The sequence below is a fragment of the Procambarus clarkii genome, chromosome 62 (assembly GCF_040958095.1).
Source record: "Procambarus clarkii isolate CNS0578487 chromosome 62, FALCON_Pclarkii_2.0, whole genome shotgun sequence".
NCBI classification, from domain to species: Eukaryota; Metazoa; Arthropoda; class Malacostraca; order Decapoda; family Cambaridae; genus Procambarus; species Procambarus clarkii.
In genome coordinates, this window is record NC_091211.1 from 27969549 (window position 1) to 27995938 (window position 26390).

At 38.9% G+C, this 26390-nt stretch overlaps 1 protein-coding gene across 3 annotated transcripts in view; it reads right to left on the reverse strand.

Moving 5' to 3' along the window:
* The window catches only part of LOC123766394 (bromodomain-containing protein DDB_G0280777), a 59015-nt gene that overhangs the window by 16804 nt on the left and 15821 nt on the right, over positions 1-26390 (reverse strand). For 2 of the 3 annotated variants that reach the window (XM_045755456.2, XM_069308416.1), the window contains exons 5-10: positions 21268-21372; positions 19543-19776; positions 17986-18177; positions 15821-15920; positions 7794-7861; positions 3903-4103 (exon numbers count right to left, since the gene is read on the reverse strand). In XM_045755456.2, coding sequence (XP_045611412.2) covers positions 3903-4103; positions 7794-7861; positions 15821-15920; positions 17986-18177; positions 19543-19776; positions 21268-21372 — 900 coding nt within the window. The remainder of the gene's footprint in view (positions 1-3902; positions 4104-7793; positions 7862-15820; positions 15921-17985; positions 18178-19542; positions 19777-21267; positions 21373-26390) is intronic. The other variant, XM_069308415.1, reaches the window with a different exon arrangement.

Sequence of the window (26390 nt, forward strand, 5' to 3'; positions counted from 1 at the left end):
AAACATTAAAATATAGCCTAATGTTTTCATTACTCTGTTTTTAAATGGAAATAGTTGAGTTTGTTAACATTTTTACATTAACTTTACCTGAATTTTTTAAAAACAATAAAAATGTGTCCTTAACAATTGCACTAAGAAGTTTTTGCCAAAACCAGGTGTGCAGTGCAGTGGTAAATGTCTTGATGGGTCTGGTTATTTTACTGAACTAAAATTTAAGCTTGGGGCTCACTGAGCTCTAAATTTAGAGAATAAAAAAGAGCCAATCACAGTAATAACTCCCATCCCCAAGGACAAGAGCCCATATCTTGAGGTTATCTCGAGATGATTTCGGGGCTTTTTTAGTGTCCCCGCGGCCCGGTCCTCGACCAGGCCTCCAACCCCCAGGAAGCAGCCCGTGACAGCTGACTAACTCCCAGGTACCTATTTTACTGCTAGGTTACAGGGGCATAGGGTGAAAGAAACTCTGCCCATCGTTTCTCGCCGGCGCCTGGGATCGAACCCAGGACCACAGGATCACAAGTCCCGCGTGCTGTCCGCTCGACCGATCGGCTCCCATACTTAGGCTTCTACCGGTGTTTCCCCCAGGAAGGATTGTTGATATTCAGGATGCAACCCTCACGATAGAACAGTTGCCTAACTCCTGGGTACCTATTACACTAAGCTGAATAGGTGAAAGAAAATATGCCTAACCATTTCTACCCCACCTGGGGATTGAACCTAGGATCCTCAATTGTGAGTCCAGAACAACAAGTTCAGGCCCCATTTATTTTGCGCAGCAAGACCAGGTCTAAACAAAAAAAAATAAATCATGAAGAGTAGTCCAATTGTCTGGGTTCATGCAAGGATTCCCAGTGTTTTGTATTCTTTGTTTTAATATCTTGCTTCATGATTCCTCCTAAATATGCTGCACCCAAAGATGTCTCCTATGAACAAACAAAAGGTACTATTAACTCTTCTGCATCACTGGCAAGTGTCCAAATCTACTTTATAAGAGTATATTTATAACCAAGAAGTGGTTTGTATATTTAGTAATAATGTAAACCAGATGTTTAATCGAGGTGATGGAAGAAATGTGGCAAAAGATCTTGGGAAGGCATTTCTGTTCTCCATGTAAATTCCAATTAGCAAGCCCTAGACTTCTGGAACACATTTCGTGTACTACTCGAGGGCATAAAATATTTTGTCTATGTCATAACTTTTGCTGCGAGCAGCAAGTACATTCACTCGAGAAGCTATGACCAAGAGATGCAAAAACCAACTTGTGCCCAGGTTCTGAGAGACCATTTTCACATCCTTTAACATTCTACTACATATCTGGCCTTCAAAACAGTAAACATGCATACTTCACGACTTATCCTTTTTTTTCTCTCATTACATTGGCAAATATCCTGTTACTTGTCTGAAAAAAATATATATATATATAAAAATTCTTTTGTATATTTACCACTAAACGTTAGTGGTCATAATAATGAAAAGTTCAATAAGCTTAATTAAGTTTACCATACCATAACCTTTACATGTATTGCTCTAAATTCTGTATAAAACATTTTAGAAATATATACAAAAGGGGATTTTGAGGGATGCACCTATTTCTAAAAATATTTTACACAATTTAGAGTGACATGTGTGCAAGTTATTTACAGTAAGCATAATTAAGCATACTGACCTTTAACCATTCTGATTCCAATAATGATTAGTGGTAAAAATATTAAAGACCATATTTATTAGAAATGTACCGAAAGATATTTCAACAGAATGAGAACAAAAAGGGTATGTTTTTATTACCCATATGTATGTTTACTCTATGTAAGTTTACTGCTCTTATTTATGCTCAAATTCTATGAAGTGGGAACACTTAGGTTATGATCACCATATTTTCTATTATTCTATTATTAAATGGAAAGCATTTCACACCCCTCAATACAACAAAAATAATTATTAAAAGAAAGCATTATGCCAGTCTACCACTATGCAGTTTGAGAACATTTTTAATGGTGCTGCTGGAAAGAATAGGCTTCTCTCTCTTACTAGAAATGTCTTTAATGTATCTTCCCCCCCCCTCTTCCCCTCCACCAGCAGAACCAAAACAATCCAGAATGTGTCACATCCAAATTGACAGGAAGCTTGGAATCTATATCTCGGAAATCTTTACAAATACAATGATTTTCCAACTACTAGTAAAAACATAATATGCTTACCCGATCTGCTCAAAGAGCAACATATAGATAGAACTAGACAACTCAAACCCTGACAATCATTGCTTATTGATGGATTATGTAAACATCTTCAGCAAATGTTAAAAAAATTATTGACACTTTATTAGTCGGATAAACACCAGCTAAAACATCAGCAAAGATTCGTGTTTGTTAGCAATTATGATATGTAGACAAAAACATCTGTGTGTTTCACAATTTTAAGGACTGAGGAACGGAAGGAACTGATCCATAAAGAATTGAACATTTCAAAAAAAGACGATATAGTGACATTCAACCTTTCATTGTACAATACCACTTCCCATATTTGGCAGCATAGTGGAAACCACCACCACCATATTAGCAAAAACATCTGCACCTTTATTTGGGCCATTTTCAGACCATGTATCTTGAGGTTACCTCGAGATGGTTTCGTGACTTAGCGTCCCCATTGCCCGGTCCTCGACCAGGCCTCCTTTTTTGTTACACATCCCCCAGGAAGCAGCCCATAGCAGCTGTAACTCCCAGGTACCTATTTACTACTAGGTGAACAAGTGCATCAGGGTGAAAGAAACTCTGCCCATTTGTTTCCGCCTCTGCCAGGGATCGAACCCAGAACCTTAGGACTATGAATCCCAAGTGCTGTCCACTCAGCCATCACGCCCCTTGAATACTGAAGTTTGAACAGAACACAACATCAGATATTCATTACCTCGTGAAAAAATTTTCATTCACACATTATCATTACTTTCTGCCTATGCTCTTAGCCTCCCTCTTTTAGCTCAAATGTATGCAGACACTTTGAGCACCACTATATTCAACCACACTTTTATGGCTCTAACTGCTCTTACGTTCTCCATCTTATGTCACATAATCCAAACTTCTACAACATTAGTCTCAATCACCCTATCATGATCTTGCCTTGCCCACTGCCCATGTTTCTCACAAATGTTAGGGTTTGAATACTCATCATTTTACCAATCACACATCCAAGACATTCAAACTTGGAATATCAGTCTTTCTATTATTCAAGATTTCACACAATTTCTTTACTATGCTACCACCATTAAATGACTGACATCCATTTCGTAGTCTTCTTTGAAAACTATTGTAAACCGACTTTTACCCCGTACATTATGGTAAATTATTGTGCTCTACCCATTCACTAACCATTCCCATACACCAAAATTTCCTTTCTCTGGCATCCTTAAATGATATTTTATATATTATTAGGATTCAAACAATCCAGCCCTTCCTCCTGTTTAGATACTGCCTATTGTGCCAGTCGTCAATAGTCACAAATTCGTATGTACAGTACTTAGCTTTTAGATACTGTAGTAGTATACCGACTTGTAAGGAATTCTTTTAAAATAAATGAAGCTAAAAAAAAACTTAAATATTCATAGACCTATAGTGCATACATGTACTCTATTAGGCCTCAAATATTGTGAATTAGGCCTAGGAACATGAGGTTAGTTTAGTTTGTCTTTGTAAAGAGTAAAAAAATTGTTTTCCAGTGCGTCCAACTCAATAGTTCAGATTTCTACTTTGTAATTTCATTGTACGTTGGTATAAACAAATCCACAAGGGTGGTGATGAGGTATATATACTATGGTCCTCATTGTTACATCGTTACTCTAAGTGTTACCAAAACAGGAGGACGGGCTGAACAATTGTTTATTACAGTCCTTTTAATTATTTTAATCTTACCTTTTTCTTATCATTTCTAGCCTTGACACGGTCAAACCTGCTAGCATCCTTATGGGAATTGTTCATCACGTTTTTGCGTGCAGTATGGTGAGTCGGCATTACCAAAGCATTAGACCGCTCGCTAGCCGACAATGAAGCTAGAACAGAATTGCTTGATGTAGACATCACAGGATTTCCATTTTCATCCAAAGAAGATTTATTCTGTAACAGAAACAACCTGTAAATGCAAGGCATTTACCAGATGACAACATGAATCTCTTATGATAACGTTTGCTATGAAACCAAGTTCCATTAAGCATCTGATATTTATAAAAAAAAAGAAAAAAAGTCCTAGGCTCCAATGGAAAAAAATTAAAAGATGTGAGCAATTAGCTTCAACGTAAATTTATTCTACAAAGACTTGGGGATAGAAAAAGCAAGAGGTATCTCTTTAGGTCAAATTCTCAGTGATGGACCCTCTCTCTCAGTGCTGAGCAGTATGCATCAATTCTTATGAAATATCTCCATGACCATCTATTGCACCACAAATACATTCAACAAGGTTAAACAGTTAACTAAAGTTTCAGAACATGACTGATTTGCAATGCCTCCAAGAAACAGCGTGAATGAAATTGATGAATAAATCCCTATGCTGTAAGGCCTTTATTGTGAAAAGTGCCAAGGGTATGTAGTGGCACAGCTGTGTATTGTGTACCAAGTTCAAACTTGACAACATGTCACTTGAACGGCCAAGTCCCAACACTGTACAGATAATACCTTTCACCTTTGCAACCCATTGCGTACATAAAAGAAAATTTAGTGCACAAATTTTTGGATCACACCTTTCATGAAAAACACGTAAACACCCCCTCCCTCCCCCCCACACATGGGCCGACAATATAGAATTCAACTTGAGAGAAAAATTGAGACCTCAAAAGGCAAAAAAAGCACTTCACAAAACAAATAACCTTAAAGAAGGATAAATTTTATCAGAAAAGTATTTTGCATAAAAAACCTGAAGGCATTACATAACACCCAGAATGCATAAAACAAAGGAACAAAATCCAATTATTTTTCTTATAGGCAAATTCCACATAAAAGATAACCCTTCACCTGGTCCTTATTTCATACATGGTATTTACATAAGCAATATTAAATGAAACCATTCAGGAAATAGAAACGAAGCCATATTAATCAACTTTTGCATTCCGAGTGTGAACCGTCTGTTTTGTTCACAGTAAACTAACCTCTTGATTTCTTTCAGCAATATTTTAAATGCTAATACAGCAATTATTTCAGGTTGTAAACCTATTTATAAGATATCAGCATCAATTCTGGTACCAAAACGTTTATAAATTAATTGTCTTGAGTATATGTACAAAATTTTATAAACAATGTCAGGAAAACGAGGCATTGCAATTTTTGGTCTTGTATAATTTCCTGTACAGTGTATGAAACTGGAAAGTATTTACGTAAACTGACGTAGACAGAATTTTTTTTTAATTATTGTTTATTCAATAAATTATGAATATTCAATAAATTATGAACATAATTTACATGCAGAACCATCAAACATTTGTGAAGCAAAACTTGAAAAAATTACTCATTTCCAGTTTTCAAAGCTTATAGACAGTCTACTAATTATGGTTTTTTAAATTTATTTATTTATATATACAAGAGTTGTTACATTCTTGTAAAGCCACTAGCACGCATAGCATATCGGGCAGGTCCTTAATCCTAATTTTTCCCCTGCAAACAACCCGCCAAATCGTATAACAACCAGGTACCCATTCACTGTTAGGTGAACAGAGGCTATATTTAAGGATTAGTGTCCAGTCAATCCTCCCCATCCAGGAGGAGGCTAAGAAGGATATCAAAATGTTTGAAAGTGCATATTCTTGAGCATAGGCACAAAATAAATTGCACTCACATTGTCAATTATGTGAAGAACTAATGTTTAAAAGCAAACTTTCATTGCGAGGGGATTTGTTATACTTTTTTCATATTTATGTAATTGTGCACAAATAAATTATCTGACTTTAGAAGAACAAAAAGTTCAGTGTAGTACTTGAATAATGTTTATTCAATTGTTGTACCCAGATTATTGTGTAAAAATTAATTACTCTCTCTTAAATGTAGTTTTGGAACGTGTGGTGCATGTCAGAGGTGACCGGAAGTGCAATTCAAGACGGTCCTCGTCAGACCTCATTGGTTGTGAGTGCAGGATCACATGTAGACTAGAAGTGGTCTGAGGAGGGTGAATAAAAGACACCAGGAAAGTGGGAGGTCACAGAACTGGACAGGACCTGGATGCAGGAGGTGAGGACCTGGGGTGGACTCAGCCTGGTTAGCCGAGTATTGATTCAGCAAGTCCAGCTGTTCGCAGCTCACCTCTCACTCGCCAGTGGGCAGCCAACAAACCGTGGCGAATTCAGTAAGTTGGTGTCTTTTACGTAACGAGTGATTAACATTTGGCTGGTAACTTGTGAGAGATTAGTTAGGTTTTCAGGGATTAGAGATTTAGCAATAGGCTGCATTAGGACATGACTAGCAGTGGCTGGTGTGGATCACAGTTTGTGACTAGGTGGTGGTAGGAGATGGTGTAAATATTGTGTATACATATACCGAATACATAGCTTAACACCAAGCTGTGTTTAGATTATCCCTTGTGTTCCCTACAAAGCCAGTGGCCTGTGTATGAGGCTGGGACATGTAATGATGATATTGTTGCTTATGAATATATTCTTGGTAACCATATTGAGATACTAGGAGATACATAATTACTGAGCATATTTTAGTTAGTACAGTGGAGTATTCGGGCATGACACAATCAACTTTTAAAGCAAGCCATACTTTACTGTCATTTACTGTCTGGTTCAAACAAGTTATCAGCTTTACAGGCATTTACTGTCTGGTTCAAACAAGTTATCAGCAAAGCACTTGTTCCAGAAGTGTTAGAACGTCATCAGTTGTGAGTCGTGTGTAAACCATTTTTCATTCAAAAAACGGGGAATTGGCAGGTGCATGGAATGGACTTTGGCCTTTGTTTATGAGGATGGGCTGCTAATACAAGACCAAGACATTGAAGCATTATGGAATGATCTTTTAAGTAATCCCTGAACTTGATAAAAAAAAAATATGCCTCCTGAAAAATAAACAAAATGTTTGGCTTTAAGGAAAATAAAGTGGTTAAACAGCTGTACAAATCCCTGGTGTTGCCATCTTTCCTACTGTATCCAAGCATGGAAACCTCACATTCAAAAGGACATATCTACTTTGGAGAAAGTTCAAAGCAGAACATCAAAAGCCCAGAACTAAATTAACTGACATCAGGAACAGACGAGGGCCTCAGGACTAACATCATTACAAACCAGACACAATAGGACTGATCTCATCGAGACCTCTGAAATACTGAACAAATTTGTTCAAGGATATTTGCTCAAGAAGTGGCACCAGACAACTTCAAGGTGTCAAAGGTAATGCATACCAGGGGCAGCAGCTTGAAGCTCAACAAGCCATGATATAGGACAGGAAGCAGGAGATGCATTTCCACTCTCAGGGTAATAAACCCACAGAATCATCTAACCTCTGCCTGTGAATGCCAAGACATTACTTCAGTTTAAAATTCCGATGGAAAAGACTTAAGGAATAATGAAAAAACACAGTGGTCATGGCCCTCGGGTAAATTAAGTTTAGTAGGGACTGTATATTTAAAGGTTCAAATCTATTCGCATCTATTCAATCTACAAAATTATGCGAAGACCCAATTTAGGAGAAAGCACAGTATACAAGACAGGAGGGAAAAGAAGAAGAAAAATTATGGGGTATAGGGTTGAACAGTACTGTAAACAGAAAACAAGAAATTTCTAGAAGTGAGACAAGATAACTGGTATTTAAAATTTGTGATCCTACCTCACTGCCTCCACTGTCACTTCGACTTGCTAGAAGTTTTCGTTTTCCTAAAAGCTCTTCTTCTGATCCTGAAAAGAGAAAAGATCAATTTAAGTGGAGCAGCAAACACACACAAACTCTCAAGAGTGCAGACTGTTCAACAAAATACATACAAAACAAAACCAGCATTGAATGCACTGTAATGAAATGCTTCTTGCTGGGTGAGCCCCTGTGGCTCCTCAAGCCTATCATGCCGAGATATCTCCTAACTACTAGGTCATATCAGCTATGGAGTTCTGTTTGGTTTATTGGGGACCAGAGCCACAAATCGACCCTCTCACAGAGATGCAGAGAGGAAGTAACACTGCCATTCAACCAGGAAAGCATCCAGAAGGTCAGCAAACCATTGTTGGATTCGAATAGACCGAAGCCTCAAAACCATCAAATTAACTCCCCCCCACCCCTTCCAACAATGTAAACAAATGATTGAATCTTTTGAAACAAGCACAAGCTTGTTAGCACTACTCCACACCAGTCAAGGGGTGCAGCAGAGCTCACGGTCCCCTCCAGCCTTCCTCACCAGTTATGGAGCAGATGCGCAGATAACACCCACCCACCAACCAACAACCTGAAAGAAAGGGAGGTAATCAGGTACCCGCTGGGGCTTGTTACGAACCTCGTCTCCAGTAAGAGAGATTTTGTGTAGAGACAGTTTATGCAACAATTTGCCTAAAGAGTGAGGGGTTATGTAAGAAAACAAGTGGTGGTATCTGTTCATGGAAGCAACTGGCTACTGGGAAAGCATAGAACGCTGGTATCACTCCACCCACGAAACTAGTACCTGGAGTCATGTTTATTATGGATAACTTGTAGATGGCCAAACACACCACAACAAAACCACCCACTAGGGAGGGACATCCTGGCACAGACACATCCTGCATCACTACCACTCACACTAGCCACCATCCTCACACCCACCTACAAATGTTCACACGCACACACACAAGTCGACATTGAATGTGTTTTAACAAAGACAGATAAGAAGCAAAATTAGAAATATTCAGCCACAATTGTGTATTGTGGCTGGAAGTGGCAAGGAGAGGTATAATGTATGAGAGAAGTCAAACCATGCAAACACTACATGTGTGTGAGTCAAAACACCCTTTTCACTTATGGTAAAAGGAAAAATGCTTGGAGTGACTATACACATGCGGCTCAGGTTTGGGTATATTACTGGGAAATATGGAATAGGTGTTAATGTCAATGAAATGAAATTTAAACTATGTGGTATGTTAACACTTTCCGGCTCCAGGCGAATGTAAAAAAAACAACCGTAAGTGCTCCCGGCGTTTTGCCGCATAAGCGTAAAAACAAAAATGTGTATACTCTTTTTACTCTCATGACCTTAGTTCTCGAGCTACGTATTTCATTTTGGTACCAACGTGTTCGCAATAAAATTCTCTAGAAGAACATCAGTAAAAAAAAAGTCACGAAACGTATAGGGATACCAGCACCAAATAAATAACTACGAAGATGACTCGCCGTGAGCGCCCAACAGCTACAAAATGGTTTTACTCTTGGGATTGTTATCTCCTCCACACTTGTCCTACAGCGTTAATTTTGGTATCAATGGACTCGCAATGAAATTCCCAACACGGTGATATGAATATAAGCGTAGAATAATGATTGCGGCCCGCCCGCAAGAGTGTGGGAAGTGGTGAAATTGTTACCCGGTGTCGGTGACGGGACGACGCACGGCGCTTTGAAAGTTTATACTTATTTCATTCTCATGACATTATTATTCTATGTACGTCATTCATTTTTGTGTCAATGTGTTCGCAATCGAATGTTCTATGAGCCCGTAGGTAAAAAAGATCAACAAAGCGTAAGATAGAATGGCGCCAAATATAAAAGAACGCTGGAACATATCAGTGAGAGTCAAACACACGCAAAATGTTTTTACTTTTGTTATGTTTGTGAACCTTTCATGAACTTATTGTACCATGCAGCCTATTGGTGAGAAAGAACCTCATGGCGCGCAGTTTGAAACAAACCCAAAGTAAATCGGATAAAAATTGAATTTTATACAAATATTTTAAAAGAGGACATAAGTTTATGTCCACATAGCGGAAGCGGGTAGGCGAAACAGGACGCCGGGATGAGTCCTCATAGCCGGAAAGTGTTAAGATCTCACACCCTTACTCATTATGTTCTTGATTGACCGTTGATTAATGTACAGTATATAGAAATGCTGAGATAAGGACTATTCCTGAACAAATAGCCTGGATGTGTTACAACAGAAAGATTGATGATATACTGGAAATACAGTATAAGAATTTTGCACCAAGATTGTAATCTCGTTGAATTGTCAATGTCTATTGCAAATTGTCTGTGTACCTAGTCATTAAAGTATGTGTGTGTGTACATCTTGGAACACCCATGACCCCCCCCCCAAGAGTTCACACCCAAGGAAGCCTTCTCCAAGAGGTCAGTCCAGATGACCTCTGGATTATCTTTTATGTTAATTAAAAATTCCTGGGTTAGTCTTAGTCAGCTAGTTTCAAGTATGTAATATTTCATGATACTGTTGTCAAACATTGCAATGTTATTAGACCCCAGATTCTTATGTGTAAACATCCATGGATCTCCCCCTTTTAGCCAGGTCAAAGGTCAGTCACACATGTAATTAATAATTCCTCTCTTGAACAGTGTATGGTGAATGTCAAACAAGCTTGATGGAAAAATTCTTGAGTGTTTGTGCACGTGTGGCCAACCTCTTACATTTTTGGTGTAGGTAGCAACAGCAAATCTTCCCCCCCCCCCCCCTTTTAGGGTGTATATATTGGTCCTGTAGAGACTTGGAGACAGTGCCGGACACCAGGGTCAGGAATGGATCTGTAAGAACATCGCACAGCCAGGGAGGGACAGAATGAATCCACCGGAGGGAGACAGAGGTCTTAAGGTAAAGTGTGATCTCTGAGGGTTTTGTTCCATGTCTAAATTTCTTAACTATTAGCCAGTGTTAGAGTAGGATTTATAGTGGTGATTAGCATAATTTTGTTCTCAATAAACTTTTGTTAAATTTCCCGTCTGTGTCAATTGTTGAATCCTCTTAGCCTTTTGGATATGGTGGGCTGACAACTGTCCCGTAATTAATGACAGTTATAGAAAGTACTCTCCAAGTCAAGCAATGTTTCTTGCCTCATTGCTTGATATAGTCTCAATGGTCAAGGCAGATGGTGGCAGCGTTTTTTAATCCTGTGTACCATTTCCTTGTTGGCAGTGTACCTTTTGGTTCCAGTGTAACCACCATATGTCAGCTCATATGTGTCCAGTTACTCCTTAAACCTACGATTATCAAACCCACTACAGTGTTTAGGTTTAATATATTGCTTGTGTCAAAACACATTGGTGACTTATTATTATTAGTATTATACATGTGTGAAGGTACATGAAAGATGTGGGGAGTTTCCTCCTAAATGAATTTACTTTGTTATATGTACATTGTTATTTATTTGTAAATACATTATATATTTCTTTGTGTCACTCGACCTAGGAGTTTCTACACTCCTCTGGGTATTCCTCTAAGCTTCATCAGCAGGCTAATATCAATCATACATCCCTAGAGCAACAAGTGTAACTAACCATAGGACCAAAGTACTAGCCTAGGGGCATGGCCAAGCACATGACAGGACATTAAGGGACAGGCTGTGACAGTCAGAACAACAACAAAACACGTGACAGGACTCGCTCAAAAAGAGGCATTCCATTACATTCAATGCTCCCTGAAGCTAACTACCCACAAAGAAAGAGGGACTCACCAGCAAGGAGAAACTGCAAGCAATCAAGATAATACAACAGGCTGATAAGAGACAGCCCAAAGCAACACACACACACACAAAAGTTCAGGAACTAAATATCAGTCCTCTAGAACCATGTTAAACTACCAAAACTCCACATTTAAACATTAACCCAAGACTAGTTGGCAAAAATTACCAGAAAAGCAGCATACTTGCAAACATCATGACATAAGGGTACACTGCAGACTGGCTGGACTTGACACTGTGGATGACCCGAGACAATAACCTTGGTCCAAGGAACCAAGAAAGCAGGATCATCCCACAAAGCATCAATCGAGACAGAACTTGTGACACGAAGGTAGCGGTGGTGAACCACCATCGGACACAGCACATGATGCACCACTAGTCGAACCAACAAAGCATTAGCGCCCATATGACTCTTCCAGAAGCCCACCAACTCATTCTTTGCAGGCAATGATTACAGATGAACATAATGCTTACCGGGGCCAAATGAACAAAAACCACACCCATGGAGAAGAGCATGAAGCTTTTCAATCCTACAACCAGAGGCAAGCATCAATAGGAAAATAACTAGAAAAGGAATCCTGGATTAAAGCAAACACTGTAAATTGTCAATAAGAAAAGGCAAGGACATGGTGCAAGGACCAAGTGAGCTCGTGCAGCGATTGAGCAGGTCAGAGGTGAAACAATGCGAGAACTTCTGAAATGGTACCAGAAAAGTATCAGCCCTGAATGCAAGCATCATACAGAAACCTGTAGGGGATTCCCAGAATCTAAAGGAATAACAAAGGACACCCAGGCACTGGGGACGCTCGCCGAATATTGTAAAGTATGAAGACACAGCCTAGTTAATGCGGCTGTGAGGGCAGACCTCTGTATGCAGTGTGAAGAAGTACGCCCCAGCCAGCTCGCTCACTTCTGACCAGGGGCCCAGACAGTAGAGCAGAAAGACCCCCACCAATTTACCCAAAGTGAGGCCCCCACCCCAGTAGTCCAGTGTCTAAGATAGCAAGCTCCCAAACACACCAGAGAAGAGAACTCTGTTGGTGCTGGGGCAGCACTAGGGAGCACTCAAGAAAGTAACCCTGAGCACATGAAGCTCCAAGTTCCCTACGAGCCAGGTCCACAACACAAACCTGACGGAAAACATTTGTGAAGCAGAACTAAAAGAACAATACTGTACCAAGCAAATGCCCCCCCCCCCCCTTCCCCACAAGACGAGTCCACGCATGGCCAGCACTTGGCTTAAAAGCAGTGGGATTCGCACGGCTAACTGATGACCCGGGAGTGCTACAGATGGTCACATGCACCTGCATCAGCGACAGAATTGGTGTGGAAAGCCAGAGGGGACTGGAAAATCTGCTCCTCCCCAGCTGGTAGGCAAAGTAGTGAAACGAGCTCATGCTTGTTTCAAGAGATTTATTGTTAGTTTACATCGTTGGAGGAATTAAGCAGTTTTGAAGATTCGGTATCTTTGAATCCAGCAGTGGTCTGTATTGGTTCAGCTTCCTAAATGCTTTCCCAGTTGGGTGAAGCTCTCTGCACTCCTGAATGAAGGGGGGGACAGATTCCAACTCTGTTCCCTAGTAGGCTAAACAGAACTCCATGGATGTGACCTATGACATGGCTTCAAGGAGCCACAAGGAGCTCAGAAAATATGATTACACCAGGGGGACAAATTTCCGTGTTGGCATAACATTTAATCTTTTAACAGTGCAAATTGTATTTATACAATTCTGGTCTAACTGGCTGAAACAGCACACATCATATATATACATTTTAAAGTACCATGTAAGATTTAAATGTCCTGCGGCTAGTAAACAGTCCTCGGTCATCAGGACTCTAGTAAACAGACACCGCTTAAAAAGAAAATTGTGGATAACATTCCCAGGTGTGTGAGCCTCAGTACTGAGTTAGCAACCAAGGCTGGCACGCAGCATGAGCTAACAGCACTGCTGTTCAGCTTGTGACCAGAGCATCGCCTAAAAATGTCAAATTATATATGTAACTGCTATTATTTAGCAATGATAGTATTACAGAAGTCTGACTAAAAAAGACTGTGCACAATGTTCAGATGTCAGTGAACACAATGCTGTTCAAGATGTTTAGAGTTAGCCACAGCACATTACCTTTATTTGGTCCATCTAAGAATCTTGAAACAACTTGCCATGTTACTTTACAAAATAAACTTGTGGAAAATTGTTCATTTACAGGATTTAGTGACCAGAATTCTGATAATAGCAGCATTATGCTGAGAATTAGTGATGTGTATAGTATTGTGTAAGGAGGAATCTTGGTGGGGGAGAGGGAGGTGGTGTCAGCTGCTGACTGTGTGGCAACAACTGTCATTCGCCATACCAGCTCAGTGGTTCGTTATGATGAACACAAATGTAGATACAGTACTCATATATAACGTGTGTGTGTGTATATAGTGTAATAACAGCAAAAACAATATGTTGGGAAGAGGAATGTTGGTGAGGGAGGTGGCATTGTCTGCTGGCTGGTGTGTGACTTGAGTTATACAGTGACTAGTTGTATTCATCTAGTTGTGCTTGCGGGGGTTGAGCTCTGCTCTTTCGGCCCGCCTCTCAACTGCCAATCGATCAACTGTGAGTAACTAGGGGCATGTGTGTGTGTGTGTGTGTGTCCCACCCCCCCCCCCATCCCCAGGAAGCCTCCTGTAACAGCTGTTTAACTCCCAGGTATCTATTTACTGCTAGGTAACAGGGGCATCAGGGTGAAAGAAACTCTGCCCATTTGTCTCTGCCTAATCCAGAATTAACCCGGGCCACAGGATTACGAGTCCCGCGTGCTGTCCACTGAGCTACCAGACCCCTAAGTGTATGGTGGCTGCTATGCTGTTTGAACACCATACCACCTTAGTGGTTTGTTATGGTGAACAAAACGTGTAGATACTTATATATGATGTGTTTATATAGTGTAATAACAGCACAAACCATATGCTGGGAGGAGCGTGTTGGTGAGGGAGGGAGGTGGCATCAGTTGGCTGGTGTGTGGCGACTACTGTTATTGTCTGAAATCCTCATACCAGCTTAATTGTATAGTTATGGTGAACACAAATGTAGATACTTATATAAAATGTGTGTATATAGTGTAATAACAGCAAAAAGAGTATGTTGGGAGGAGTCACTTTGGTGAGGGAGATGTCCTTTGCTGGCTGGTGTGTGACTTGTCATGCTGTGTAGGGTGGCCACTATGCTGTTTGGACATCATACCAGCTTAGTTGTACAGTTGTGGTGAGCAAAACATGTACGTATATATAACGTATGTATATAGTGTAATGTCAACACAAACAGTATGGTGGAAAGATGAATGTTGGTGAAGGAGGTAGCGTCGTCTGCTGGTTGGTGTGTTGGTGGCCACTGCTTTTTCGATGCACCATACTAGCTTAGTGGTTTGTTATGGTGAACAAAACATGCAGATACTTATATATATAATATGCGTATATAGTGTACTAACAGCAAAAATATTTTTGCTTTATGATCATAACTGAATCACTAGTATGAATCATATGCACATCATACTTTTGAGTATAAAGTTGTTCACACATTTAATATATAAATACATCACACTACACACTATTGAATAATATTTCTGGAAAAAAATCAGACATTGAAATAATTAAGTAATATTATCTTTATGGCAACTCCTGCCTGACAGCTCAGGTGGAAGAGACCGACCTTGGAGACTTCTCTGTCAATGTCTGAATCTTGCCAGACTTCCTCGCCCTGTTGCGGCCAAAATACGTCGCCTACGATTATTATTATTATTTTTCTCCTGATCAGGGAACACATTTTAGCATTCTTAGGAGAATTTTTCTTTTCTTTTCTTGTGGACAGCAGTGTTGTTAGTGCCTTCCAGGGGGTTAATAAAAACATGGAATTGTAATGAGAATAGGAAGTACAGAAAGTACAGGCCTCCAAAATGATAGTTCTCATAGCAACTTTTAAGTATATGTGCAAAATGTGAACTGTGGCACCCAAAAAAAACACATTTTATTGGATTTTGTCCAAGCCAAAAATGAAGGCACCAGCCCATCCTAACCTCTCCTTGATCTAGTACAATATTTATGTATGCAATTCATTAGACTCAAGATTGCATATATTATGTAGTGCTTGCCAGAAAATTATTCACACATTCCTGTGAATGAATAGGTAACACAAATGACAAGTCACTGGCTCATAACAAAAGTATAGTAGGACTCACCTTTGTTAATTAACTTTTCATCTTTGAAGATAGAAGTAATACACTGAGAATCCTGAAGAGGTAGAGCGCGGCGGCCACAGCTGCTCAGCATGGTGTCCTCCTGAAGGTAAATGTACAAAATTCAGTCACCTCACTTTCTTCCCACCCTTTAACAAGATTGCTACTTTCCCTTTTTTATTTTAATTAAATATAATTATAAAATTTAAATGCCAAACTAATGAATGGCAGTCAATTAAGTGATAAGGAGTCCTTCTACGGGCTCACCATAGCATGTGCTACATGGACACTTCGTCCTGAGTAGCTAAATCTTTAACAACAACAACAACATCAGGAGTCCTTCACTGGGAAAATGTGTGTTAGGAAAATGCACTTCCAACAGTGCTGTACTTTCTCATACTATTTGACAAAAAGTACAGATTACAGTACAGTATAGTAATTTGTTAACATTATTTTTAAATAGATATACTGTAAAAGCAAGAAGTATTATTTAATTATGCTTATAAATTTTTAAAACAAACAAGGAGTTTAATTATAACACCAAATTAAGCATATTTGAAAAGTCCCTCACTCACTTAACACTTTCGCGCTATCTGAACGCGCCGGCGCGTCCGGTTTCGTCTAACGTAAACGCATAGTGGACATAAAGTTATGTCAACTTTCAAAATATTTGTATAAAATTCAATTTTTATCCGATTTACTTTGGGTTTGTTTTAAACTGCGCGCTATGAGGCTCTCTCTCTCACCACTAGGCTGCATGGTACAATAAGTTCATGAAAGGTGTGGATAACTTCGATCAAATGGTATTTTGTCCCAAACGGGTTGCAGGTGGGTGACTTTAGCCGTTTATACTGGTAATGCTTCCCCCATATCATGTATTATATGCATATGTCTGTTTAGGGAATTTTATTCCGATCAATATACAACCAAAAATAACTGTGTGCATCAAGTATAAACTTGACAAACATAACAAAAGTAAAAACATTTCGTGTGTGTTTGACGCTCACTGATACGTTCCAGCGTTGTTTTATATTTGGCGCTATTCTAACTTACGCTTTGTTGATATTTTTTACCTATGGGCACATAGAACATTCTATTGCGAACACATTGACGCAAAAATGAATGACGTACATAGAAAATTAATGTCATGAGAGTGAAATAAGTATAAACTTTCAAAGCGCCGTGCGTCGTCCCGTCACCGATACCGGGTAACAATTTCACCAGTTCCCACACTCTTGCGGGCGGGCCGCAATCATTATTCTACGCTTATATTCATATCACCGTGTTGGGAATTTCATTGCGAATCCATTGATACCAAAATTAACGCTGTAGAACAAGTGTGGAGGTGATTACAATCCCAAGAGTAAAAACATTTTGTTGCTGATGGGCGCTCACGGCGAGTCATCTTCGTAGTTATTTATTTGGTGCTGGTATCCCTATACGTTTTGTGACTTTTTTTACTGATGTTCTTCTAGAGAATTTTATTGCGAACACGTTGGTACCAAAATGAAATACGTAGCATGAGAACTAAGGTCAGAGGAGTAAAAAGAGTATACACATTTTTGTTTTTACGCTTAAGCGATAAAAACGCAGCGCGCACATTCAGTTGGCTGAGTGACCTTTGCGGAGAGCGCGAAAGTGTTAATTTACCTGTTTAAAGTGTAATTTAATTCAGCAGTTGAAGGGTTCAATTGACCATTTTCTAATAACCTACATTTGTAATTGCAGTTTTGGCCTCCTCCCACAGTGCCATTCTCAAGAACAACATTCATCCTGAAGCTTATCCAACTCACTGCTCAATGTATGACAATGCAACTTCACATCTGGTCCAATATACACATCTCTACTGTGAACTACAAGGTTCTCCCAAAGTTCACACTATTTCTACATAGCCTCCATATTAACGCATCGATCGTGATATACCAGAGCATCTTAAAAGTATTTTTTAGCAGTAGCTTTATGCAATGCTCAAACACAAGGATTTTGTGGACAATGACCTGGAACTTTACACTATGTTCATCCACCTCTACAAATTACCAAACCATTTTGAATGCCTCAAATGCACTAATTTAACTTCAACTTTATTTAGCCTTCCCCTAATGCTTTTTACTTGAACCTTAATAATTAAACACGGCTTATACGAATTTCAATAAACTGCTTAATCTTACCTGCGAACGACCGAGGCTGAAGCTGATTGCCTTATCTACTTCAGTATGGGTGTTGTCAAAATCAGCTCTGTGGCAAGTAACTTTTTGTAGCTCTATCCCATTCTCCTCTATAGGTTCATCCTCTTCCTCGGTAGTTTCTCCCGCAGAGGCCACATCCTGTTGGGTTGGGGGGAAAACATGTAGACGAAGTGTCTGGAAGGATAACGAGGGTGAGCTCACAAAGTAAAGAATTAAATTTAATGAAACACTTATATGTTGTGTTGTGAATTTTACAGCATTCATATTTGCTCAGTAAAGAGCAGCCTGAGTATTCAAGATGCTAAAAGGGGGAAGGTGGTTGAAGAAAGGAAGGAAGGAGGGTTGGGGATCCTCATAAAAATGATACCTACATCTACAAAAAGGAAGGAAAGTGCAAATATATATATATATATAAATAAAAAAAAATGGTTTTAGGCTCTGTGCACATCAAGAGGAAACTGGGGAAGAAAGTCACTGGATCCATAGACTCGTGGAGATACAATTCTGCTGGTTTGTTATGTAGAGAAGAGGGCTGTGATGTTCAAGTTAAATGGTTTATATGTTCAGGGATATGAGCTTAGTCACTGAACTACGTGACTGTGCCACTGAGTGTGACAAGAGGATTCAGAATAGGCATAAGTACGGCATCAGATATTTGGAAAAGAAAATGGAAATACATATATGTGACTTCTAATGAGTAAGGGAGCAAGCACTAGTAGTGATTATAACAAACCACGGAAACTCTCACACATTCAGAAAGATGAGAATTTACAAATGGTTCACACATCACCACACAATGGTTATAGGAATCTTAAGTAAAGAGGTTGTAAATACAGCAAGAAGGTTTGCAATCAAATTGGGGATAAGTGACCAAAGCACGTGATAGGGGGACTCAAGATTTCAAGAGGCATAACACATCTAAGAGGATCATTATTGGTGAATTATCAAATACCAATCAGAGCAATGTCCAGCCTTCCATAAATTTAAAACCTACAAATTAAAAACATAAGAATAAAGGTAACTACAGAAGGCCTATAGGCCCATACAAGGCAGCTTCTATTTAGAAAAAATTTTCAAGCAATTTATATAGATTTCAAATTTACAATATGAATGGAACTGGCTTGTATTTAAAGGTTTAACCTGACTATTCTTCTGAAAGCAAAAGTTTAAAAATGAGTGTCTTATGGTCTACACAAATGGTGATGGCATACATAACCAAGTGTGCAATCATTGAGATGTCTACAAAACCCAAGAATTTTGAGCAACCATTTCAATAATTTGGCAGTTTAAGTATTACTGCACTGCATCTTAAAAATATGTTTGTCATATAATCCTTGACCTCACTACACCAATCCTCCTTTCTGTATTTATAAGCAGCAAATTTGGAGTATCTATATTGGACTTCATAAAGCCCTTACAAGCGAAATATTTTTATTTAATCAAATCTACTGTCAACTTTGTGTTCTTCTGTATGACAAATCAAAAGTTATTTCCAAAAATGGTCTTAGATTACATGCGGCCATTAATGTGTTAACGTACCGACATAGAATCTTCTACATCATTGCTAATATCGGGAACAATTCCTCCAGAAGCCCCGCCAACACCTTCTGGAGGAAATGTGTGCTCTGCAGAGTGAGGCGATTGTGCTAATAACCTGCAGCGATTATCCCCAATGGCTTCATCACAAGAGCTCTCTTCACCAGCTTCACGATCTTCTGAACGACGAGAATACCTACAGCTGGAGCTCTCGCTTGCAGTCTTCTGTCGTCGATTCTTTAAAGATGAACAAATAAACCAAATTGAAGTAAAAACTACTGATAAAATATTCAACAACAACTCCCTTGAAATGATTATCTTAAATTTGTCTAAAAAGGATACAATATCGTGACAATTCTTAAGTTTTCAGTGTAATTTATACTGCACAGTGAATGTGGTCTTGTCTCAACATCTCATACACTCATTTACAAGCTATTTGTCCACATTAAATCTTGTCGACCAATTACTGTGTCGTGTACTTATTTTGTCCTGGTGACCTTGAAGGGTGAAGCAATCAAGATATTTTATTTTTATTTTTCCTACTATCTACAAACTTTTAAATAACTATCATTGTAGGATGATCATTTATGTATAGTGCTAGTACTATACATAAATACATTCTAAGTGCTAGTACTGAGCCCTATAGATAAGAACCCACTAGTGATATTCCTCCATTGCAATTTGTCTTAATTACTACAGTACATGCTTGTATAAATTTTTCATCCACGGTATTAGGTTATCTTATCTTGAAGTTATCTCGAGATGATTTCGGGGCTTTAGTGTCCCCGCGGCCCGGTCCTTGACCAGGCCTCCACCCCCAGGAAGCAGCCTGTGACAGCTGACTAACACCCAGGTACCTATTTTACTGCTAGGTAACAGGGGGATAGGGTGAAAAACTTTGCCCATTGTTTCTCGCCGGTGCCCGGGATTGAACCCGGGACCATAGGATCACAAGTGTGCTGTCTGCTCGGCCGACCAGCTCCCCAATTAGCTTTCCCATTACTTACCCATTGGGTTGTAACTTCAGGAACATTTTCCTACGCAAGACTTTACCGAAAGTCTTTTTTAATCCAGACTGATGCAGTCTGCCCAAATGACAGCTCTCAAAACCTCCAGTGACTAAGTAAATATTAACACACATGTGTTGATACCAAACTGCCCGTTTGTTATTCGATCATTTATTTTGAGAAACTTCAATTTAAATTACCTTACAAAGAATAAGTTAAAATAACATGGCAGAAAACAAATAACCTGGCCCCCCACACACACATAAAATGAAAGGAAAGTAACGATATTTGGTCCATCCTGGATGCTCATCATCAAGTCAAAACTTAAATAAACCTGACCATATTTCCCCTCTATCCAAAATTTCCAGCATGTTACTATTTTGTTCCCTAACATTTATCTTTCCAGGAAATGTTGACAATTACTGCACTATATTTAAAATTAATATGGGTATAATTGAATATATAACTAAGAGATCTCTTATTTCTTTGCAAAAGGATGCACAAACCCTTTCTTTCCACTATACATGATTACTCCAAAGGATTCAGAACATGAGGGCTTCTCTGAAAAAATATGAAGATTCTTGTGCCAATTTATGGTTTTAAATACTGTAGGTATAGGATTCTATTCACCGCATAAATAAAATAGAAAGATGCACAAACAAGACTAATATTGATATCCTACCCTCACTTGGTAAGCAAATAAGCCAAAGATTTTGCTTACCTTACTGCGAGCACCACCAGCAACCTCCGAACAGACTTGACTCAGGCTACCTGACTTGTGGAGTTTCTTAGATTCATTTGAAGCAGCTTCAGTCTTGCTTAAATTCTGTTCATGATAAAAATTTTACTTTTAGTAAAAATTTATAATATATATATTCAATACTTCAACTGTAGAGAAAATTAATACAGTGGAACTCCAATTTTATGCAAATACACACCACCTCAAGATCCCATCCAACTTTGACAGTGAAGGTTTTAACATTGTTATGGGAAGAAATACTGTAGAATGAATTCCAGGATTAATGATTTTATTACATAAACTGTTTAAATAATAAATGTGCTGTAACGTAAAATATATCTTGCTGTAAGCAAGCTATAAAGAGCACAAGCAGTGCATGTACTGTAGCTCAGGATGTGAACAATTCGCAATGTGTAGAAGTGTTGCAATGATTAAAAGATGAAGCTTCAAATGGGGGCAGAATAATAGTTGCAGTCATAAAGATAACCATATCAATAATGTGGTTTAGTTGTGGTAGTGCTTGTAATTGTAAAGGTGGTGGTAGTTGTGGATGGAGCTTACTTATCAATGTCTCAGATGAGGCATATTATAAAGTACTTAAGGTCAACTCTACTTTTTAATTTATAACTTTTTATGCTACAATAAACTCAGTTTTTTTTTTCTATTTAAAAAATGTTGACCAGAGTGCTTAACACCATTGCTCGCTTTGGACACCGATCACGTCCATTTTATTTCTCTTGAGTCCTAGTTAAAATTCTACTTATTGTGCTATTATTATGGGACTAGTTTTAAAATGCACGCCTTTAGATTGCAAACAATTTGATACCAAAACAAGCGACGTAACATGAAAATTGATGTCAGAACACTGGAAAGATCTAAATAATTGTGATTATGAGCATCCAAAATTAAAATATTTGTTAAAATTCGAGTTATTGCTCTATTATTATGAGTAGTTTTAAAATGCATGCCTTTATATTGCGAACAATTTGATACCAAAACGAGCAATGTAACACAAAAATTTATGTTTTTAGCTAAATGAGTATACGCATTAGGTTGTGGTGTGCAAATTGGTGCTCGTTAACTGGTAACTTTAGGCTTTGCTGTGGGGGAGTCTCGCCAGGCTTTTGGACATTATATGCATATACACCTGCAGGGAATTTAATTGCGAACACAATGATACCAAAACGAACGACATAGCATGAGAATTAAGTTGAGAAAACTGAAACGAGTATACACATTTAGGAGTCGTCGCATGCTCGCCCGCACCATCCGCCCCATGACGTCAAAGTCCGCGCCGCGTGCACGCTGTGCGCGATAGAGTTAAATTATCAGAAATACTTGTGTGTTCCCCAGCCTGTCCTCCAAAAATGGGGAAGTAAATGTAACAGCACAAGTATGTGCAATTATGTACTATTCATAGCAGTCAGGAATTGTACTTATTTTCACTTAGTATTAAACTGTACTGTCAAATACACATATTGTGAATATTTGAGTTTACTTGAAAAATTGAATAGAAAACCACATCCTAACTTAACCTTCTTAGTGTTTGAAGATAAGCATTTTATTGCTTCTTAATTACAAATAGTACTTAACCTATAGCTAGTTTGACATAACAGTTTTATAAAACTAAAATATTTCAATCAATTGTAAAGTAACTCAGGATATTTTCAAATTTCGTATAAAATGTCTATTGTTTAATAAAACTGAAAAAAAATTCCTGATATTTAAAACTTGTGTGTAGCAAACTGAACTTTAAAACGTCATCCTAAAATTCCGAGTGTCTTAACAGAAAAGAAGGAAAATAAATGGGGAGGTAAATGTAGCAGCCCCATAAGTGCAATTATGTATGTACTATGTATGGCAGTAAGGAAATGTACTTATTACATTTATTATTAAACCGTACTGTAAATTCGGAGGATGGGTTGGAGTTCCCATACATTTGGGGAGATGGGCGAGTATAAGAGTATGAAACAATCATTAATTGAACAAACCATTGGAAAGCTAGATAAATTATATTAGAATAAATATTCTAGTGGATTTCTGTGGCAGCCCTCTTGATAGAAAAAATCATCTGAAATTATATTAATCATAACAGCAAAATTTATTTTAACAAATTTTGATGAATATTTCCATAATGAATAGAGCATTTAATATGAAATAACACTTTTTCCAAACTATATTTTGGCAATTATCACAAAAAAAAAAAACTAAGAATGAAATGATTGAACTTTCAAATTGTTCCAATGGGAGGATACCTATGGCGTTTCCTTTATGTTACGTCACCACAAAAATGAAATAGGGCACACACACACACCGGGGTGGGGGAAAGCCACATAAGCAGCTCCCCAGGAAAGAGAGTTGGCACAACTTAATGGTGCCACAGACAATAGAAGCATACAAATACTGTATAATATATACAGTAACATGCGTACAAATATAATAAATACAGTAACACGCATACAAATATAATAAATACAGTAACATCAATGTTACTAAAGTACATGATGTAATGTTACGATTATGAAAATACTGTACAACATTACCGTAAGGACAAAAAAAAAAAAAAGGCAAATCGCCACTTCTGGAGGAGAGGGTTAAGCCTCCCAACCTTACAACCAGAAGCAAGGCCCAACAAAAACAAAGACTAGGAAACAACCAGAATTGTAGGGGCAACAGAACAGCAAGGAGGGAAGAGAAGAAAACTAAAATCTCGTCCAAAGATTAGGACACCTCAGAAGGAGCAGGAGCAAGTCGATGGAGAAAAAATAACCAATAACTTGTGAAATGGCCAAAAAAAAATGTTGACACCGATTGCCAACAGCTGCAACAACACCAAGACCAAATGATATGAGGCAGCAGTAATCATCATGAGAAGGCTATCTACAAACATACACAAAAATGATACAACCACAGGTACAACAACCAAGAACAAGTGACAGAAAAAGATGGAAGGAACACCAAGAAACCTCATACTGTTACTGTAATGAAATATACTGGCGAGACACCAAATTATCATTCACCTGTACACCATTCGACTGTTGACAAAGGATGTGATATTACAACCAGGGGTACAAGTACACATATCCCCCGCCATCATCTTCAGTCTCCCTCTGGGTGCTCAGGAATTACAACATTATTAACCTGGCACAACTAGCCTGTTTCTCCAGACAATATTTTATGTCCAGGTTGTAGTGTTTTGTACATGTGTAACAACCATTTAGTCACAACTGTTATTTCATCGTGTTAACGTAAGCTTTCAAATGATGTTCTAATGTGTATTCACCAAGTGTTTTCAGTCTAGAATTTTGTAATTCAGATGTTATTTGTTTATCTTTATTGTAGAGTACATTGTTATATTTTTTGGTCCGAGTTTACTTCCAATCTTGCCCAATTCTCACACTGCTCAAAGGCCAATGCATTTTTTTGTTTTAATTTATTTAATGTGAGTGCCACATTCCATCTGCCCAGTACAGCTGCAGTACCATTTCATGCCACAGTGACAAACTCAACAGATCCACCCAATGAGCTGAGCGGCAAGTGAATGCTGGTCACAACCCAGGGCTGAAGTGCCAGTGAAAAGATCGAGTGCAAGGGGAGGATAGTAAGGCGCCATGAGACAGAGCCCCCTTAAAGTCAGAAGAGAAAACCAGTGAACCAGAATTTGTCAAAGGGCCAATGGAGCCCTATGGGGCACTTGACAGTCCTGGCAGCATGGAAAGGAGCAGAACCAGAGAAAATGCTATGACACCTGGAGCCAAACCTGCCAGTAAGGTTCAGACTCCAGTCTTGTTTGATCCTCTGGTCACTTGTTATTTGCTCAGGCAAACAACAGGTGACCCGAGGATTCTCCGCCACCAGCCAGATTAAAGTGTCCAAGAGGAGCAAAGACACAGGTAGAAGGGAGATAGGACGCCAACTGAGAATTTCAGACCAGGTCCAATGAAGGCCAAGGCCCCAACTGTAGGGCTGGGCATACAAGTGCCTATAGCCAAGACGTCCAAGCCGTCAAGGAGCTGACCAGAGAACACCTCCACGATAGCCCAAACATGCAATACCACAGCCAAGTGCATGCAGGCCATGATCCATCACAATAGCAGCCTCAAAAAGCCTGAACAAATGAAGTCACTGAAAATGCAAGGATAAGGACAGCACAAGCAGGCAAGACTCAAGCAGCACAAAGGTAGCAATATCCAATAAAAAAAAAAAAAAAAATCAAACTCGTCTGCTAATCAAACATTCGGGTATGGTAAATGCCATGCCAAGCCTCCTAAGGAAAAAAGGGGGCTCCCCACAAGCCAAGACTAATCAAGAACCTCACACTTCAACCAATAAACAGTGGCTGATCAAAATTTCAGACACCAGGTCCATCAGACATGAGGTCCTGATTCTGAAGGAGGAGCAAAAAGAACACCGACCACACTGCCAAGGGTGGTAAGAGTTGTTTCTGGATTGTCTCTTAATTACTTAAGACATCAATCTAGTTCTGATTAAAGAGACCTTTTTGAACCTTTTGTCAAGTTCTTCACACACTTTTTTGTCATTCTCCAAGAGTAATCCCCCTCCTATCTCTGTAGTCTAATCACATGGTCTCACACAGTTGTTTTTCCTCAGTACATGGTTGTGCAGCAGCTTAGCTCTATGCTTTTGCTGCAATGGCATTCTCAAACTGCTGCTCTTCTGCCCTCCTGATTCTTGTAAACTCACTGATGGTTTAGCACAGTCCCCTGGAACTAAAGTGAAAATTCCTTCACCACCAGGTGGTTTGTTAATCTCAGGCTTCAGTGTTCCTTTTCTCTACTTTGTTTACCTTGCCATTGACTCTTCTTTTACAGTTCTCTGGTGACCTTTTCTTAGTTGGGGGGATCTACCATTCCCTGCTCTTTGCACCTCTATAGAGGGAAAGGGGGGGGGGGTCAAGTTTTGGACTCGTGTAGTTTTAGGTCACGTCATATTTTGGTCCAGTGTAGCCTTATTCATGACTCACAAGAGCCTGGCATGGATTGAATTAGGTGGAACTTGCCAGGCAGCAAGTAGCAACCACAGGAGCTCTCCCAGAAAATTATATGGACTAATTTTGTCAATAAAAGCAAAAAAGTATAAAGAAT